This window comes from Amblyomma maculatum, chromosome 3 (genome assembly GCF_055883805.1).
Source record: "Amblyomma maculatum isolate TAMU_Amacu chromosome 3, ASM5588380v1, whole genome shotgun sequence".
Classification (NCBI taxonomy): domain Eukaryota; kingdom Metazoa; phylum Arthropoda; class Arachnida; order Ixodida; family Ixodidae; genus Amblyomma; species Amblyomma maculatum.
In genome coordinates this window covers 41,578,976-41,598,617 of record NC_139346.1, presented here as the reverse complement: position 1 = coordinate 41,598,617, position 19,642 = coordinate 41,578,976, and the positions used below count along the sequence as shown (strand labels likewise).

General features: G+C 48.7%; 1 protein-coding gene across 1 annotated transcript in view; it reads left to right on the top strand.

The window, feature by feature from the left end:
• Window positions 1–19,642, top strand: part of LOC146194639 (sphingomyelin phosphodiesterase-like) — a 122,643-nt gene that overhangs the window by 47,835 nt on the left and 55,166 nt on the right. Inside the window, exons 5-6 of the mRNA XM_084596604.1 lie at window positions 14,787–14,897; window positions 16,061–16,141. Coding sequence (XP_084452730.1) covers window positions 14,787–14,897; window positions 16,061–16,141 — 192 coding nt within the window. The remainder of the gene's footprint in view (window positions 1–14,786; window positions 14,898–16,060; window positions 16,142–19,642) is intronic.

Sequence of the window (19,642 nt, the reverse complement as noted above, 5' to 3'; positions counted from 1 at the left end):
AAGGCAGAACCTCAGCGACCTGGTCTTGTATAACACGCTGAAGGGTGGCATTGAGCGGCGGCGCAGGCGCAGGTGCTGGGGGGCAGGTAGACAAAGCAAGCTGGCGTGCGACTTCTTCACGCACAAACTGTTGAATCTGCTGAATGAGCGACTGCTGATCCAGGGCACCGTCCCCGAAGAGAGCCAAGCTGAAAAGGGTGGCCTGCTGAAGGCCAGCACGTCGTGTGGAAAGCCGCCTTTTGCGCAGCTCATCGAAGCTTTGGCAGAAGCTGATTACATCGGACACAGTTTGGGGATTTTTGGCGACGAGCATATGGAAGGCGTCATCGTCAATACCTTGCATAATGTGCCAGATCTTCTCGGCGTCGCTCATGGTAGGGTTGACGCGCTTGCAGAGGTCGACGACATCTTCTATGAAACTGGTCAAGTTCTCGCCGGTTTGTTGTGCTTGACTTTGCAAGCGTTGCTCGGCGCGAAGCTTACGTCTAGCGGGACGGCCAAAAACTTCGGTCAGGCTGGTCTTGAGAGCCGCCCAGGTAGGGATGTCACTCTCATGGTTGCGAAACCATAGATTGGCCACGTCGCTCAAATAAAAAATGACGTTTGTGAGCTTCACGTTGTCGTCCCACTTGTTGTACGTACTTACGCGTTCATACGACGCCAACCAGTCTTCTACATCCGTGTCATCGGTGCCCCTGAAGATTGCTGGGTCGCGCTGACGCGCTGCACCGGGACAGATGACAGGCGATGGTGTTGGCGGTTGGCTGGCGGTCTCAGGCATTGCGGAAGTGGTAGGCAACGATCGGCTGCGAAGCTCCAGGTTGAGGGGATTGCCGTCACGTCCACCACTTGTAATAGGAGTCCTTAAACAGGACGCTACGCCGTCAACAGTCAATGGAACGTTCTGCGATCAGTCGTTGCACTTCTGTAAGCGCACGCCCGAGCGTCGGAGAGAGAGAGCTTCGTTGTCGTTTTGTTTCCTCACCGTCACGCGCGTTGAACATGATTGTCGTTCTCTTCAAAGCATCAGGCGCTGTACATATCGGAGCCCAATACCTGTTTTACAATAGCACTTTGAATAGAATGGAGAGAACAAAAATGATCGCCTTGTGATCGATGTGGATGCTCTTGCGGTGAATTCTGTAGAGAAGCTTAAGTAGTCGTCGTAATTGAGGGTCAAATGTATACATATTTTTGCAGTGAGTGTTAGGCATGGGTCTTAAACCTCATGTTTAAACTAATGCAGTTACAGATGTGAAAATGATCTGTAATAGATACTGTGAAGTAATTATGGTTTCGAATCATTTGTTGGATGTATTCAACTTCTAAATCGAAAGCATTAATTGGCTCATGCGGCGACCGGTGTCCTGTCAAACTATAGCTGTCTATCACCCAGACAACCTGGCCGGTTAGTGATTGTGGCAGTGATAATAATGACAGAGATGACTGATTGTGACGTCATCACTTGATGACGTCATGACAAGCTGTGATTTCATGTCCTGTTGGGCCAGGAGCAGCTACCTCTTCCAGCCCCATCGCACGCCTAATAGAGTCAGCTTCTATAGCGTGATGATGTGATGCGATAACTTTATTTTTCCGCCAGATAAGAAGGCCCCTAATCCCCACCCCCGGTGCGCAGTCCAAAGGTACGGGAGCCGAGACCTGCGCGATTAGAACCAGCCAAAGAGGTCTTGGCTCTTCGCGGCTTCTTCCGCCAGGCGGATAGTTTGTTGCTGTATATTTGTTTTAGCCCCTGGGGGCTAACACATCCGTCACATTCGTATGACGTCACATCCGGACATAAAATCGCAGCTTGTCATGGCGACTGTGACGTCGTTATGACGTCACATTTGACCATATTTGCATCCTCGCTCATTTCACCAACAAGTATCTACCAGTGGGATGAGCGACGAAAATGCGCAAACCAAGCAAACAAACTCGCGATCATCTCTCAGTCGTTCAAGTAAATAGCAAGGGCACGCAGACAAAAAAAAATTCTGCACATTACAAAATCTGGATACTGTATCTGGATAGGGATGGCGCTGAGCGGATCGACGAGGGGCCCATGCACGATTCGTAGAGCAGTTTGTAACTTCGCTCGGCGGCGCGGCTGGTGGGCCCCGCTATGCCTCGGCTGTCAAAATACGCTTCTTGGCGTCGCTAGCAGACACCACCCTATACAGAAGAGAGGTCCAAGCACAGCACTCTAGATTACAACGTGAAAAGCGCGGAGAGAACAGCGGGCGCTTACGGACGGACACGAAGCGAACCAAAGCGAACGGATGGAGCGAACAAAATATGGCTGCCAGCGCGGGATCAGCGTGCCGCTTTATGGTTGCCAGACTTACTTTTGTAAACCCTCTATACCACTCCCTCATTCGTGCATGCGGCGTCCACCCATACGGTGTCCGTTTCGGAGCCGTAGTATTTGTGGAGCGCCGCTGCTCGGGCTCGGCGGCGTTGCTCGTGATACTGGGGGTGCATGTTGCGAGGGAGAGGCTTATGAGAATGTCTTGGTGGAGGGGCGAGGTATGGGAAGGAGGGTAGGCTCATTCGCTGGGACACGAATGTCTAAAGTCTCCAAGATATGGCGACCAGTGGAGGTCTTGGTGAGACGCAAGTATTGGGCTTGGCGATGGGCCTCCACTAGCTCCCCAATTGTGTTCTGGAGGCCAGTCTGTAGAAGGCGTTCTGTGGAAGTATTAATTGGGAGATGTAGGGCCGGCTTGAACGCCGTGCGCAACATGACGTCCAAGGCGTCCGTTTCCTGCCTGTTGAGTCGGAGATAGGGGACTGTGTATAAGAAACGGCTGAGGACGAAGACGTGAATTAGACGACATAGGTCGTTCTCCTTCATGCTTCTGTGATGGCCCGAAACTTGTCGGATGAGGTGCGATATCGCGCCTGTCACCTCCTTTATTTTCTGGAGAGTTAAAGTGTTCTTGCCATTGTTCTGGATGTGAAGTCCCAGAACCCGGAGCGTGTTCACCTCTGGGACGGGACGGCCATCGACTTCAATGACAATCGGTGTGGTGGAGCATCCGCGGGTCGTGGGGCGAAGTATAAGTAGCTCAGACTTCTCTGGGGAGCATGAGAGTCCGATGCTCTTGGCGTGTTCTTGTGAGTTATGCGGCGCTTTTTAAGGTACCCGCTTTGTCGCCATCGCTGCCGTGTGTGGTCCATAGTGTGATGTCGTCCGCATAAAGGGTATGTCTAAGATGCGGTATCGTGGACAGTTTCCGGGCGAGGAGAATGAGGGTGGCGTTGAATACGAAAGGAAAGAGGACGGATCCCTGTGGAGTACCGACGCTCTGGAGGATGTAGGGTGTGGAGGTAAGGGGGCAGAACCTCAGCCATACGGTCCGTAAAGAAGCCTGGATGTAAGTGTATATCCGTACACCTATGTTCAGGGGAGAGTGGGCAGTCATGATCGCCTGATGTTCGAAGCGATCAAAAGCTTTGGACAGATCCAAAACCAGGACTGCCTTTGTGTGGCCCGGAATAAGCGGATCGAAGATGTCGTGAGTGAGCTGTAGCATGGCGTCATGAGCGGAGAGATGGGGGCGGAATCCCACCATGCTGTGTGGGTAAAGGTCGTTGCCCGCCATGTGAAGTGTCAATCTCGTAAGTGCCACGTGCTCTAAAAGTTTCCCGAAACACGAGGTGAGCGAGATTGGGCGTAGGTTTTCTAGTTTAAGAGGCTTGTTCGGTTTTAGTATAAATATCACCTTGGCGTGTTGCCAGTACTGGGGGAGGGTGCCATCTACCCAGCGTGTGTTGAACTAGTCTGTAATCTGTGTGATTAATTTGTCATCAAGGTTGCGGAGTATAGAATTGGAGATTTTGTCCCGTCCCGCTGCTGAATTCGTGCGGAGCGTCAGGAGGGCCGCTCTTACCTCTGTTTCCGAAATATCAGCGTCTAATTCCGGGTTAGATTTTCCCGAGTAGGAAGGCATGGCGTCGGATGTGCCTGCTGAGGGTATGTTCGCTGAATTGAGAGCATCCGGGTTGCTGTTCTGTGTGTGTACAAAGCGTGTAACATGGTGTTGTGTAGCGGATTTGAACTGTGTTGGATCTATGAGATGTCTCAGAAGTTGCTAAGCTCGCTTGGTGGACAGTTTTCCGGCAAGTCCGTCCCAAACGTGCCTCCAATTAGAACGGCAGACCTCCTCTGCATGTTGTTGTATCTGCGTCTGCAGTGCGGACAGTCGCGTTTTAAGCGTTCTGTTTAACTTGTTCCGTGTCCAACGCTCGAGTAAGCAGTGGTACGCCTCCCAGAGGCGGACGAGGCACGAATCTAGACTGGGGGCGTCTTGTGGGGTCTTAATCAGCCGGGTATTGCGTTGGACATCGGTCATAAGTGATTCTACCCACTCATCGATGTCCGTGATAGTCTGTGTCGTCCTTCCGCAATGCGCGGACGGCGTCCCAGTTCATCAGTTTGTGGGTGATGTGTGTGTGGCGGGATTGTTTAAAGGGGAGCGAGATGTTAATAATGTAGTGATCGCTTCCCAGTGTGTGTTGTGTTCTTGTCCAGGTGATGCCACTGAGGAAGCGACTGAGCGTCAGGTAAGGACTGGTGTCCATTCTGATGCTGGTGCCGATCCGCGTGGGTGTGTGAAAATTGTTGTGTGTAGTGAGGCGCAGCTCCTAGACTAAGGACCAGAGGTGTCGACCACGGCCCGTAGTATAACTTTACCCCCAGTCGGTGTGCTGGCAGTTGAACTTTCCTCCGATGAGGAGAGGGTGCTTGCCAGCGAGTCGGTGGAGGTACCGCAAGAGCGTCTCCAGGGAAGACATTGGATGAGCTGAGGAGTGGTATATATTGGCAATGAAGATGGAGGGTGCTGTGTGTGCGTGATGCATTATTTCCGTGGTAACGCAGGGTGTCTCTGACGCAATGGTGTGATTTTGTTGGGTGATTGAACAGTGAATAAGAGTAGACACCCCGGGGTTTGCCTGTGGCATCTGAGTGGTAGGGCATAAAACTAGAAAGTGATGCTTTAGTGGCCGTATCCCGGAGAAGGATGATTTGGGGTGGCCGGGTGAGGATGGGAACGAGTAATTGGAAAGGCGTGCGCTTGCCCCGGAAGCCGCGGCAATTCCACTGGAGAATGGGTAAATTAAGTTGCTGCCCCACCATAGTGCAGAGATTGGGAGCCAAGTGCACTAGGCGTTGAAGAGGGTGGTGGTTGCGAGGGATGAAGAGGAGGTAGTAGGAGATGGATGTGCTTCAGGATAATGGATTGCTCGTGCTCTAAGGTTTGAATGCGGTGTCTATGTTGGTCCTTCTCATGTCTAGCGTATGAACCAGGCGTGAGACCATCGAGTCAATTTTGTTCTCGAGTTGGGTGAAGAGGGAGTCGATTTTAGAATCTACCCAGGCTTCTAAAGCCTTTAGCTTTGATTGAAAGTTGGTCTTAACTTGCTCAAGATCATCATGTGTGGCAGGTGGGGGTTGTGATGTACGTTTCTTTTTTGAGGGTGGTTGCGTGGCTGGGGATGTTGGAGAAAAAGCGGGAGGTACGAGTTCGGAAGGGAGGGTGGATGAAGAGGGTTTGTGTATAGGCTTGCATAAGGGAGGGAAGGCGGCTTACCTCTTCCCGCAAGGTCCTGAGTTCCTTGTCGCGTGAATCCTCCTGGTGGGGCTGGGGTGGCGGGGTTGTTTGGAGATGACTTCAGGTGCTCGATCGGCCCATGACATCGTTTGTGAGCCCTTTGCGCGTTCTCCTTTGCGAAGTGACGTGGAGCGAGTGGCGTTGAGTGCTATCTTCCGAGTAGCGTCTCCGGGCGGCTTGTCCTTAAGAGAGAGGTGTTGAGGTGCAGGGTTGGTAGCAGGGCTTCACCCGTTAGACTTGCATCTCCCCGTACCCATCATGTGTGCTTCTCCGTATAAAATACATTCCGGAGTGCAGAAAGGGATAGTCTCCTTGGGATGCGGTTTCCCACACCTCGGGCAGTTATTCGTACGTGGCAGTGTGCAGACATCTGTCCTATGGCCTGGCTGTCTGCAGTTGATACAAGTGTGGCCTCTGTAAGGGGCGCACCTGTGGAGTCCCCCGCCATAAAGAACTGTGCGAGGAACCGGTCCTTTTCTAAAAGTAATTATTATCGATCGCGTGGCACCCATGCGTCGAGCGTCCACTATTGGAGCACGGGGATTGCTGTTCACAAGATCCTCCAGTAGCTCCCTGGGGGTTTCATTCCAGTAGACATTCGAGATTACCCCTAACACCACGTCGTACGTGGGAGCAACGCAGGCTGCTAGGGCGTACTAGGTGTCTTGGTAATTAATTTTGGTAATTTTTACCAGCATACGTGCGTCGGCCTGGTGTGGCGTGCTCATTGTGCACGTGTTATTGGTGGGATGAACGCGTCGCTGGGTGCGGGCGGGCTCCTGGGATGAAGTGGTGGCATTCATGATTGAGACGCGGAGCTGTCGTGGCGGTACTGAGGTGAGGTGAAGTCCTCCACGGGAGCGGAAAATCACCTTGTGATCTTCACTCGGTAGTGGCAGCTGCTGTCTTGACCTTTGTGTGGCAGCGCGGGCGGCGCGAAGCTGCTCGGATTCCTGGGCCTTGATAGTATTTTGGGAGACAGGTGATGCCGCTCCAGCGTCTGTGGTAGGCTTGTCTGCCTCATCGGTCTGCATGGCGGAGATATGGTGATTCTGCTGTCGCTCTTTGGTGCGATCGGGAACGCTGAGGATGTGAGTCCAGTTCCGCGGATTTATGTCCCGAGGTTCAAAGGCTTCGCCTAGCACTTGCACCTTCATGATGACTTTGTGCTTGGAGGTCGCGTTGGGAGTAGACGTAGCTCCCAGTGGAGGGAGGCCTAACTCAGGCGGCGCGGCGGCTCAAGGCGAAATGGGCCGTGGGGGCCCGAAAACTGGCCAGATTGGACCGAAAAGTGGCATGGGCATGGCGCTCACCTTCACAGGGCTCTTGTTCAAATATAGGCCACTGGTTCGAGCTACTGGCGAAGTTCGCCATTTTCGCACGGTGGCGACGTAAAGCGCGTCCGCACTCCACATTGGGCGGGACCGGAAGTCGTGTTCCTTGCACTCTTAACCCACGTGACGAGAAGCGCCCGCATCCGCTTCACTTCTCTAGAGCCCGGTGGCTCTAAAATTTTTGTTTAGCTCCGTCTTATTTGTTACATTAGTTCTCTAGTCTAATAATTTTGTATAAAAATAGATGTACATAATTTGTCCGGTTTGTTTATTTTTGCGTCATCCCACCAAATGAGCCCTTCGGTTGTTGTATTGTAGTGAATCTCGTCCCTAAAATTAGCCCACAAACCAAACCAAATGAAACCAATAATTAGCTATTTGATTGGTGGGCTCTAAATAACCGCCTAACAATATTTCAAGAGCGTTTTTGAAACCCACCAATCAAAGTTTTCTTATATATATTTTTGTATGTGCATTAGTCTAGACAAATAACTTTACAAAATACCAAATAAGACGTAGCTGAACACACCATTAACAGCAACCGGGCGCTAGAAGAGTCATGTCGACGCCGACGCTCGCTTTTGCGTTGGCTAGGAGAGCTAGGAACGCCAAGTGTCTACAGGCACCTGGGGCAGGCCACCAAGAGGCCTGTTGTTGCGACTGACGGAAGAAGGAAAAGAAAATCCAGGGGCTTGCTACTGGCTCTGTAGCTGATCCACCTCATCTGCCTCGTGCCGACAGAAGAGAAATTAGAGACGAAAAAAGGGAGAAAAAGACGCGCGTCGCAACCGCCGCCATACACCACTAAAACGATAGCGGGTGCAACGACGTCTTACAACAGATAGACATCCAATGGCAGGCTAGCCCCACCGTAAGTGGCGGTGACCTACCAGTGCCAGCTCTGTAGGGCCAGGAGCAGCCACCCTCCGTTCCCCCGGCTGTTAGCTGGACATGCACGGCCGGTGCCTCAGGTTGCTGTAAAACGGCAGAAACTCAAGGCTTCTAGGTGCGCCTCATCCCGCACACCCATCATGGCTCCAAAAGCACGTGTTACAGTCTAGGAGCACAACAGGATTCGGCCACTCCCAGGCCTGGTCACCCATCTCATAGACCAGGTTGGACGTGATCAGCAGGAGCTTCGTGGCCACGCCTAGGTCTAGTCAACCGTGTTGTAGACCTGGAGCGACGCGATCAGCAGGAACTCCGTGGCTGAACGTCCTCCAGCAAGCTAGTCTGCCATTCTCCCTCTTACTTGGTAGTATGTTCCATACTTTGCCATCTTCCTCGCTTCTCCCTCGCGCCGAAGTTCAAACTCCGTGCTACAATAGCAGACGAGTGGGACATTGATCGGACGTGCTATCGTCCGAAGACCAATCTGTGTTGCCGATGCGATGCGGGAACGATCATCCTTCGCAGCCGGAAGGAGAGCACTAACATGCACGCGGGACTGCATCGTGTGCTAAGGGGCGCACAATACGGTTCTTCTTCTGACCGTAAGCAGCCCGTCAGCTCTGCCGATCTGGCAGTGTAACGGCGCCCGATGCCCAGGAACAGGTCATCTAGCGGTACTAGAGACAACAACCAGTGCAGGGACTGGTAGGGTTCCTGGTTGCCTCTACTCGGACCCTGAGGAGAAAAACGAGAGGAACAAGGTCCAGACAGGGAAGAAGCTCACGCGGCATCAGACAAAAGGTGAGCTGGCGAAACACAGACACCCAGGTTGAGACTGCTCGAGAGAATGAACTGAAAAGGCAGCCACAGAAGCTAGGAGGCACGATTAAAAAGATGGAACCGGGGTGGCAGAGGTCGAGCATGCGCTTAATAGCGGAAAAAAAGAGGAGTAGGAATTTGACCCTGACTGCTCATTGGAGGGTCAAATTCTAAAGATAAAGCTCAGCTACTTTGGTCATCTGATGAGAAGAGAGGAGTGGCTGGAGAACTATTTGATGTTGGGAAAGGTTGAGTGTCACCGTAGAAGGGGTAGACAGCGAACGCGATGGTTAGATGGCATCCTCGAGGCGCTGCAGATGAACTTATGTGATGTTAGGAAGATAGTGAGAGACCAGAAAGCGTGGCGTGATATGGTCCATAGGGTCATGAAGAGTCGAACACGACTCGACGAGTGAACTGAAGTCAACTGAGAGGCGCCGATGCTGCAGGCCACAAAATCACCGCAGGCGGTGGCTTATTGCGTAGACGAGACAATGGCTATAGAAGTGGAGAATTTGGAAACGGTCAAGAGGCCGCGGCAAGCGCACGAGAATGCTAATAGAAAGAGGGTGACAGGAACGCTGGTGGCGGAAACGCCACCGCCTGTAGTTTGTCACTAGTCTTAGGACAAATGAGGTTACGCTTGCAGAAAGAGCAGATAAACTAGAGGAAAGACATCGGTTGGAGGCTCGAGCGGAGAGTATTCAAGCCAGATTTAACAAAATTGAGGTGAGTCTTGATACTATCACGAATAATTTCCGGTCGTTCCAAGCTTAGGTCATGACCACGTTTCAGCAGTTCAGTGCTATGGTGGAGGCTAGACTGCCTCCCTGTGTCGGCCAAGCGCAGATGTTAGTCAACGGAGTGCCTCATTGGTGCCCCTTGCTAGCAAATTAAGGATTAGTAACGAAATTGCAGGGCCTTCCATCACAAGCGCGGTTACCTGCAGTTACATATATGTCTGGACAGAAAGTTGGACATAGTTTTGCAGGAGGCCAGTGGATCGGTGTAATAACCTTGGATATAGGGCATTTACACCGCAGAGATTGATACAGGGGCGAGTGCTAGTCGACGGCAACACAACTGCTTCAACATACCATAGGCGGTAATGAGGACTGCGTCTTTCTAGTGTTTGTTCCCAAATTAAAGGACGATAAGAGTATATTTGTTCTCAATCTCTATTGTTCTCTAAACGATAAAAGTTTTGGGGTTGCGAAAGCACCTGATTACGACCCAACGTCTAGGGGCTACGGCGCAACTTATGTTTGTAGATTTTTATGGGCATAATTTGGCGAAGGGTTAAATCAGAGCAAGGCCAAATGGCAATCGGCTTTGGCAGGTGGCCCATAACCTACGGTGGACGATCTTCAACAACCCATTGGACACACAAAGATCGGCAACAGCGTGCGCATGTACACATCTCTGAAGCTCACGTTTTTGAAGGTTAACCGGGATGCTAAGTGAACAAACACATTACAAGCCTTCGGAAGTGATCTCTGTATCTTCTCCAAGGCGTCTAGTCCTATGAAGCACAAAGGGAAGGTTAAGGGGCCTAGAGTGACGGACTTTAGAAAGTCAGGGAGAACACGGCTACTGGGTCTCAGGTAGGACGTTACGAGTAATACAAAAGAGGTTGCGATATCGGAGTAGGGTTTATGGCTGGCTCTATACTGTTACACATTGGGGAAGGGAAGCGCATGCGAGTCCACTGTTGAGGCGGAAGAAGAAAAAGCATATAAGGTCCGCCGTAGGACGATAGCTAATGTAGAACGAAGCACGGGAATATATACGCTGGCCTTGCAATGCAAGCAGTAGGGCAGATTTGTGATCGGATGTATGGCAAATTCAGGTGCAAAAATACATGGCAGTCGTCAAATCACATTTTAGAACCGGCAGCAACCAAGTCAGTGCAAAAGGAGGGGGGGGGGGTCAAATGACTTGATTAGTGCGTCAGTATCAAGGCACAATCGGTGATGTTATAAAAAACGGCAGGATCGCTACAGAAATGACAGGCGCAGTGGTTGCTTGCCGAATTATTCGGGAGAGGAAACCCTACAATTTGATATGGACTCTACAGTGGCGGATGTGTAGTTTGCAATGGGGCAACTTTATACTATATCGGTAACTGGTCCTCACGGGGTTACCAACAAAAATCTGAGAAACGGGGACTTGAAATCTGTAGAGGCGCTCACGGACCTGATGAACAAGTATTGGGAGGCGGAAGGGATCCCGACAAAATGGACACATGCTAGGATTATATTTATTCCTAAACCAGTAAAAAAGTTATTTGTTAGGAATTTGAGCCCCATCTCGTTGACATCCTGCGTGAGCAAGTTAATGGAGTACGTGATCCACAACAGGCTCTAGGCTAGTACGAAGGACAAGGCATTCTTACCTGCAACAATAGCTGGTTTCAGAGCCAATGTGTAAACGCAGGGCGTCATGAAAAACTGGGAAAGATGTGGTTATCCTGGTTACGGCATTGGCACCAAGGCTATATTGGGGCTCGACTGAACTTGGGCTTTTGACAATGTTGCCCATGAGGCAATATTGAAGAAATTATCAATCATAGGGCCGGGGCAGAACCTTCCGGTACATAAGGTCATTTTTGCATGGCAGGACTGTGGATAGTGCGATCAGAGAATCGAAATCGGATACGTTTCCGCTAGTTAGGAGGCAAGCGGGCAACACAGAGGTACGTTTTATAGCTTTTTAACTTTTATCTAGCCTTGGTCAAGATACTGCCGAGGCTGGAAGGCGTATCTGTTTTGAAACACATTTTACACGGTCGACGTCACTTTGTGGGCCACCAGAGGTAGCGACGGACAACTTAAGGATACGCTGCAAAAGGCAGTAGATTTTGTGGAGGAGCTAGCTGGAGAGCCAGGATTTTCGAGTTCTCAGTCCTTGTCCGAGCGTTTTGTAATTAGAGATAAACCAAGAGGGATACACGCGAGGTCTGTGTGCCGCCACTGCCGCTAGAGGTAAAGGTGAGGGGTGTGCCGCTTGTTGAGGTGCAGACGATGAGGATCCTGGGCATATTTTGCAGACTCACCGGAAGAATAAGGAGACCTAAAAAAGCTTACGAATATGGTAAACGCTACCGCGAAACTTATTAGGAGACTCGTTAATCTTAAGGGAGAGTTGCGGGAGAAGGAGTTACATCAGCTGGTGCAAGTAATCGTGATAAGTAGAATAGTATATGTGACACCTAATATGAAATTGGACGCGATGGAGAAACAAAGCGTGGATGCTATGATTAAACAGGTTTATAAGGCAGCCTTTGAATTACCTAACAGCACGCCCACCGAAAGGCTGATAAAAGTAGGAGGGCACAACACTCTGGATGAACAACGGGACATGCACCTGGTGATGCACCTCAGTAGGCTTTGGAAACAAACACGGGAAGGTACATATTGGAGACGATCGGCATTGGGGTTGAGGCTCCAGCTGGGAACATGAAAGTTCAGGTAGGCGGGAAATGCACTAAGGATTGTGCATAAAGCCTTTGCCTAAGAACATGCATCCCATATATCATGAAGGTCGCAGGAAGCCAAGATAGAGAGGCTTGCATGCTAGGTATGAGAGCTACAAAATGGCTGTTTACGTCTATGAGCCTAAGATCATAAGAACAAGGACCGATTTGCGGTTGTGGTGGTGGTAGACACACGAGAACGATCGGCAATATCTGGATCAGTTAGAACCCGCTGCTCAGAAACTACAGAGGAAGCAGCTATAGCATTACCTATATCTCGCACTAAAGCTGACCGGATATTTAACAACTCAAAAACAGCCATCAAAATTTGGCAGTGGCAGAATATCTGCAATAGCGGCACAACTCCTTAATGAGGTCAAGGGACAAAAACTTAGGGAAGTGGAAATTGTATGGATACCGGCACACTTTAGGAACCCTGGGGACGAGGCGGCTCACATAAATGCACGAGTTTTCGTTAGCCGAGCAGGTGAGCCGGCGGTTCCAGGGAGGTCCACGAGAGATGGGCTATTATACTTTCATGGTGTCACAAGTTTCATTTCATTTGATTTCGCTATATATAAACTATAATCTATAAAAATAAACTCGAGCGGAAGATTTATCTGCCACCGGACAAGCAACTGGTTTAGGAACAAGAAAGTGTCTCACGAAGATAACAGACCAGCTCTTTCCTCAATCCCTGTTGAGGAGAATATACCCGGAAGAGATTCAGCCAGCGTGTTGATGGTGCCAGAAGCTGACAACATATTGCCTTGTCCTACGGGGGTGCGGCATAGCGCTGCCGCCAGCGGATATTATGCGGGATTGTTGTATCGAGCAGTGGGAGGCCGCGTTGGGCAGCTCAGACCCGGTCGTGCAGATCAGGGCCGCGAAGTCTGTCGCCCAGGTCGCCGCCAGCCATGGCTTGATGGCCAGCTTGCACTAAACTGTTAGCAACTTCTGCCTGACAAAATAAAATTTTTCCTTCCACATGCAGACACCATGTGAAGCTAGCTCCTCGAGAAACCCCATAAACCAAACCACACTTATAGTAACTACTGTTATTTCTGCTCATGTGGACACACGCACACAAAACTGTATCGCGAATGAATTCGATACTCACCGTAGAATCCGCGCCATGCAATATGCGACAACCGTCAGAGGCTATGCCGCCGCGAGTTCACTATACCGCCGCATCACCTCTCTTTTGTTTATATGCTCTTTTCTTTTTCCTGCTGATGCAGAGGCGTAAGGCATACCTGATCGCAGTCTTTCTATTTCATCTTTCTCTTTCTTTTCAGTACTTTACTTTTTTCTCGTAACTGGAGCGATCTTGAGCCTATGGTCATTCTTTGATGGCACCAAAATAAAGATATAATTTGCTAAAGTAGAAAGCTTTGGAGCTAATTATTAAGAAAAAGAATCAAACCAGCTGTCGCAGCTGTATTACATTTTTCGTAGCTAGTAGAGTTGAGATGTAGCTAGATCTAGCCACAAAGTAGCTAAATTAGCAAACCTGCTGCCTTATTACCTTGCTATTCAGCAGTGAAACACAATTTCCTGAAACAGCTTGCTTGGTTATTTGGTTTAACTTCCGAACGCTACCAACAGAGACAACCTAGTCAGGTCACCGGGAATTTTAACCACCTGGATTTGTTTAACGTGCACAGACATTGCCCAGCGCCCGCACGCCTTGCTAGTCGCCTCTATCTAAAAGAGGCTTCCTCTGTCGGGATTGTATCCGGCATAGTTGGTACAGAACTCGCGCGCAGTAACCACTCCCCCACCGCAGCTGGGCTCCTCTTCTGACTGACATAACATTATTATCGTAGGCTTACATCACAGGCATCGATCGTGTGATGACCGCTTCGTGCAGCTATAAGTTTACTGCAATAAGGCACTGCAGCGTGCCACTACACCTCCGCTGCTCCTCCGCTGGCTTTTCAGTGTTCCACACTTTTTCTCGTTTAGCACAAATATTATTCTCAACTTTCAGTTTTTATTCAGTTCGATGCCGAAGCTTCACTATTTTTGTTCGAATCGATCTCTACCATTTTCAGCCCCTAATCTTGGGCATGAGCTCCGCTTCCAAATGGCTTTGACTGCATCACCTGTAAAGGATCTTCATGTAACGGAGGGTAAAAGCTATGGTTCACGTGTGACCACGAGTAGATATCGTTTATCAACAAAAGACGCGCGAGGCTTTTTCGCATATGAATGAGTTGGACTGTTCTGTTCGAGGCAAAGAACGTTATGTAATGACCACCTGACCTGAACGTGGTGAGCAAGAGGGCGCCGCTCTGTTCACTATTATAGCCCATTCAGGTCTGTTCGATAGTTTATAAGTGTGTAGTTTTGGAATACCAATATTATTTCATTATCATCTCCTAATTTATCGATGATAAATATGCTATAAAAGCGCTTTATAGCGTGTTGTTTAGCTGCGCGTAATTTTTTCGTATTGGTGAGAACAGGCAGGTAGTAGGGCTTGCAGTTTTCGTCACCAATTCTGAGTTTTTGCGTACTTTGTTCACGATTGATTACTGAACACGCTAAAGCTATCCGCGCAGAGGCCGTCATATTATCCTCACGTATACGCTTGGACACTGCTGCTGTTGTAAAGCATACATGGGAGTGGTCTTTTTTGTGCAGCTTCCCCATACCAGCCGTGGAAGGAGAGAGGTCCGTCGCGTGGCTGTACAATGCCCTGGCGTCTCAGTGGTCGAAATGGCTGCCCGAATCTGCAAGGCGCACCGTCAAAAGGTGATTCACATGCTCAAAAAAAGTGCTGACCAAAATACACTGTAATACTTTCGACCACGAGCGGATGTGATCCTGTGTTGGCTACTTCACGCTATTGCGCAATGGCGACCAGTTGGACGACCGTTATTATTGTTTATTGGTGAAGTCTTCCGGAGAGCTAAGCTCTCAGGTGCGCTGAATACTCGCGGAGCCAGGCAGTTATATTTGCAAGGAAACCTTTGGAGTATTTCATTTGGAGTAGACATGTATATTACCGCATGGAAGCATGTATGTTTTGCTAATTATAATGAAATAACGGGTTTGTTTCGTTGCGACTGTATTGTTGCCAAAGGAATATGGAAGTTGTTGCAGCTCTTGTTTATTTAAGTTAAGTGGAAAGATTTGCAACCTGGGCAACCTGCCGTTAGTCTACGCTCAACAAGACCCATCTGAGAAAATATGGCAGATGTAAATACTTCTCGGATATCTCGTGTATTGAGCGTGAGAGATTGCTTGTTTAGAATGTTTGACACAATATGAAAAGGGTAATCGTTACCTCATTTTTCTAGGGTGAGTTCTGCGAATGTATGCACATTTTTTTTATGTTTTGTATTTGGATGGGTGCATACATGATATGGCATGTTATTTATTCTGCGCATAAATAAAGTTCAGATAACGCGGAAAAGAGGGAAATATTACTACAGTTATTGATTTCTGAATGCATTCCGCGTTCCTAAACTAGTCTGGTCAAATTAATAATAGGCGGGTCTTTGAATGACGGCCAAGATATCTAAAATTTAATCATTTTCTCTCGGGCGTCTCTCATCGCCGGCATTGTTAATGACTGTAATACCCGCTGCGCTCCATAATATATTGATAGCAAGTATCGTACAGATCATCGTACCTGTTCATCTAATCTTTCGGTGGAAATCAAGAAATAAAAGATTTGCTCTCAACAGCACACAATATATGTCGCACGATGTGTCCCCCGTGTTCCCGTGCCATTGGGTTGAAGTTTTTTTTTGGCGATACCTTGGCTTCTGTGCAACAGCAAAAGCAGTCAAGGCCAGCTCCCATTGGAATTTTTGAGAGCCGCTGTGAAGTCGCTTGCGTTTTGCGAGGTTGGTTACTTGCTGTCCTTTACAGAACACTTAATCGTTTCTTATCTTTTTTCTTCCAAACAGTGGAGCTTTCTATGCCATCAGACCTTTTCCAGGGTTAAAAATTATTTCTCTCAACATGAACTACTGCAACACACTGAACTGGTGAGTAATTCATTTTGTGATAATCTTTAGAAGCGTGAAATAGGGTGTTGAGATTCAAGTTAAAATTGCGTAAGAATGGCAGCGAAGAAAATTAACGGTTTTTCAAGGGCATTCTGCATTTCGCTGTCCAAAAAAAACGCAAGAGAGACAATGAATTCACAGCTGAATATTTCTTTACACACCCATGAACCATAGAGAACAGTGAGCTTTTCGTGTCTCGCACAGCGCTGTGATGTTAGGAAGATAGAGAGAGACCGGAAAGCGTGGCGTGACATTGTCCATAGGGTCACGAAGAGTCGGACACGACTGAACGACTGAACTAACTAGCTAACAGCGCTGGCATCATGATGCCCTATGCATCTGCAAATATATGGACCGAAGGAAAGAGGACATATTTACATGTTCGAACTTCACTTGCGGTAATATTGTCACATTGTCACACCGTAACAATATAATAAGAATAGCGTGATACGGAATCTATATAATGACAGCCGTCGCTTGGACGGCGTCTCAATTTGGCGCACATTTTTACTTGATATCTACTGCCAGTGCAGGGGTGAGAGCGATTCTAACTGGAGATTATGCTCTTTTGACACTTGTCCACAAATGTACACGCTGAAACACGGAAAAACAAAATTGATAAAGACGGGGCGCGTAAGAATTTTTTTCTTCAAGTGAAAATATCGTTTCGGCGAAATCAGCCGAAATATTTTTCAGATATTTTTACATTAATCTTTAATTTGTCATTAATGTCCCTTTTGTCATTAATTTACAAAACAGCCGGTAAGGTTTTTCTGCTTTATGTGTTATCAGCACTTTGGTGCTATTTTCATTTTCAGGTTGTAAATATATAGCTGTGTGATTGTCACTGGCACCGATGAAAATGCCCGTCGCACCAAATGGGCCCTCGAAAATGCTGGGGCTACAAAATATAGATTGGTCGCTGCTCTGGCATGGGATAAAAGGGCCGCTTACACATGCGCCTTGTACCAGTGCTGCCAGAGCAGCGTCATTGCAATCAAGCAATGGCGACCTCCATGGGTTCTGTGGGTGTGTGATGTGTCCATTCAAGAGAAAGTTATCAGCTAATAAAAGCAGTGTGGTGGACTTAAGGAAGTTCGCAGAATAGTGGCGGTATGATCATTTTGTGTAAATACGTCCTTGAATCCAGCCTCCCTTAGGTAGAGTTTCGCTGAAGCAGAAACACTAACAAAAAATTGTTTTATTGTGTCCAAATATTTGATCCATTTTTTCTCTGGCGGGCTGACGGGGAGTAGAAATATTTTGGTGAGGCGAGAATTTCATTTAATGTGTGTACCTTGTACTGCGTTTCAACTATTAGCCACAAAATCATTCCCTGGAAATAAACTACATAGGCATAAATTTTAACAACAAAATTGGCTTAAATGCAAGTCATCTCGCTAAAGCAAGCTACTCGCTCTATTAGAACGGGAAGCAACAGTTTAACAGACCTAATTTTTGTCAAAGGCGAGTTGTACATACATAAAAGAGAAACACAGAAGAACAATGGAGAAGGAAAGAGCGCAAACTATCAAGTTTTATTAATATCGGTGTGGCGGAGGAGATGTTCAGCGATGTGGCGGTCAGTTTCAGTGCCTTTCACTCGGTGCGGCAGCGAGAGATTTTCGTGGTTGCGACGGTCCGCTTAGGAGTGATTCTCTTGGTCGGATGATGAATACTGATCGATGATACGGTGGTTTTCGGGGCGATGCAATCGGGGCGGAGGTGGAAGCTTTTCGGCGAATAGGTGATCGGCGGCCTCGCCTTTGAAGGTCGCCGGAACTAGCTTCCTGGACAGGGTCTTGAGGATGACCATGTTGTGCCGTAGCATGAAGGGATCCGGAAGGCAATGAGTGATGAGCGACGGTGGCCGCGACTGGCGGCATGGCATCGATGGCGCGAAGGTCTGACGGGGGACGTACTCGGAAATTTCATGTCGCCGCTCACCAGGCTGTTGGCGAGGGCTGTCGGAGAAAAACCCGCGAAGTCCCAGCTTGCGGTAAAGGAACCACCGGTAGAGGTGACCGGCCTCGCCACAGTGGCAGCAGAGAGGCCGTCGTCGATCTCGAGTGCGCCAAAAGAAGTTCTCGGAGATTTGGTGTCGGCCGTCTGTGATTTTCTCAATTACGGGTGAAACACTATTGATGTCAATATGATTTTATTGCAGGGAATGGTCGTCCTTGATGATACCTGTTGTGTGGTCATGAATGTACGCCTCGTGTAAATACCACGATGACACTGCAGGTCGTCTTCACGTAAGATGCTACACACTCTAGAGGGGCATTGCGCGGCGTCCCCTTGTCCGGGTGGGGCCCTGACCTTGAACAAAAATGCTCCCTCAATCCCCACTTGGCCCTGGGGAGGGGGGGAGGCATTCGGAGAGGTTGAATGAATGATGATGGGCTGATGAGTTATATGAGACTCTGGCAATGCACTTTCAGATGTCAGTCCCCCTTCCCATCTGACAGCGACAAGTCATATTTCCGTGGCCCTGGCGTCGCTCCGCCCTTTAGGGTGCTAGTTAAGCAGCGTGCACCGTAACCGCCGAAGGAGTGCACGTAGGTTCAGTAAATGTATATATTTATTTATTTATTTGAGTGTTACAGCCAACCTTTAAGAAAGCCTTAGGCAGGAGTGGGTAATACAGTATAAAAAAACTACAAAGCCAGCAGAAAACGCTGGACCACTTGCAGAACATCACACAGGACACCGACGTTACGTTATTTCTTTTCAGAAATATCAGCCCGCGGTTGATCTCTCGTCTTTGGCAGCCGAACGCAATCACTTAGCGCGGAGCGTTGACAACTGCAAAAAACAAAAAGATAAGGAGCACAAATGATAGTTTTAATATGAGCTTCCAGCAGATGCGTCAAAATGTTCATTTTGTCTTGAAAGACTGAAAGAAATGACTTATTCTCACCAATCAAAAAGGACGGTGTAGATTGCTTCAGCCCAAAGCACTCATTCACTCGCCTAACCGCTGGGGCGGAATCCCTTGGGACTCGGCAGAGGTCAGGGCAATCGATGACTATGAGTTGCTTTTATGATTCACGATTGAGTGATGAGTTCCCGAATTGGCATATAAGTGCGACTATAAGTTTCTTGCGGCGTGTTGACATGCAATATAAAGCGGATAGCATTTCGAACACAGCTATTGAGGTGCATTTAACACTATTATAATTACAATGCCTCTGCGCTACCGTAGTATATTTTTGCTTCACATTTTGTTACCTGACACCGTGGCTCTATCCTTATTAGCTTGGCTGTGTGCCACACTCTACGTAGACTTTACGCCAAAATTTTCTGACCTGGCGCCGTGCCTCATTCCTTATTGGCACGGATGTGTGCCACGCAATACTTAAATCTATTTCAAATTCTTTTCCTCTGACGCCATGACTCAGTACTTAATAGAATGGCTGAGTATCACGCTCTACTTAAACATTAATCCAAATTATCTTGATCCGACACCATGGCTCAGTC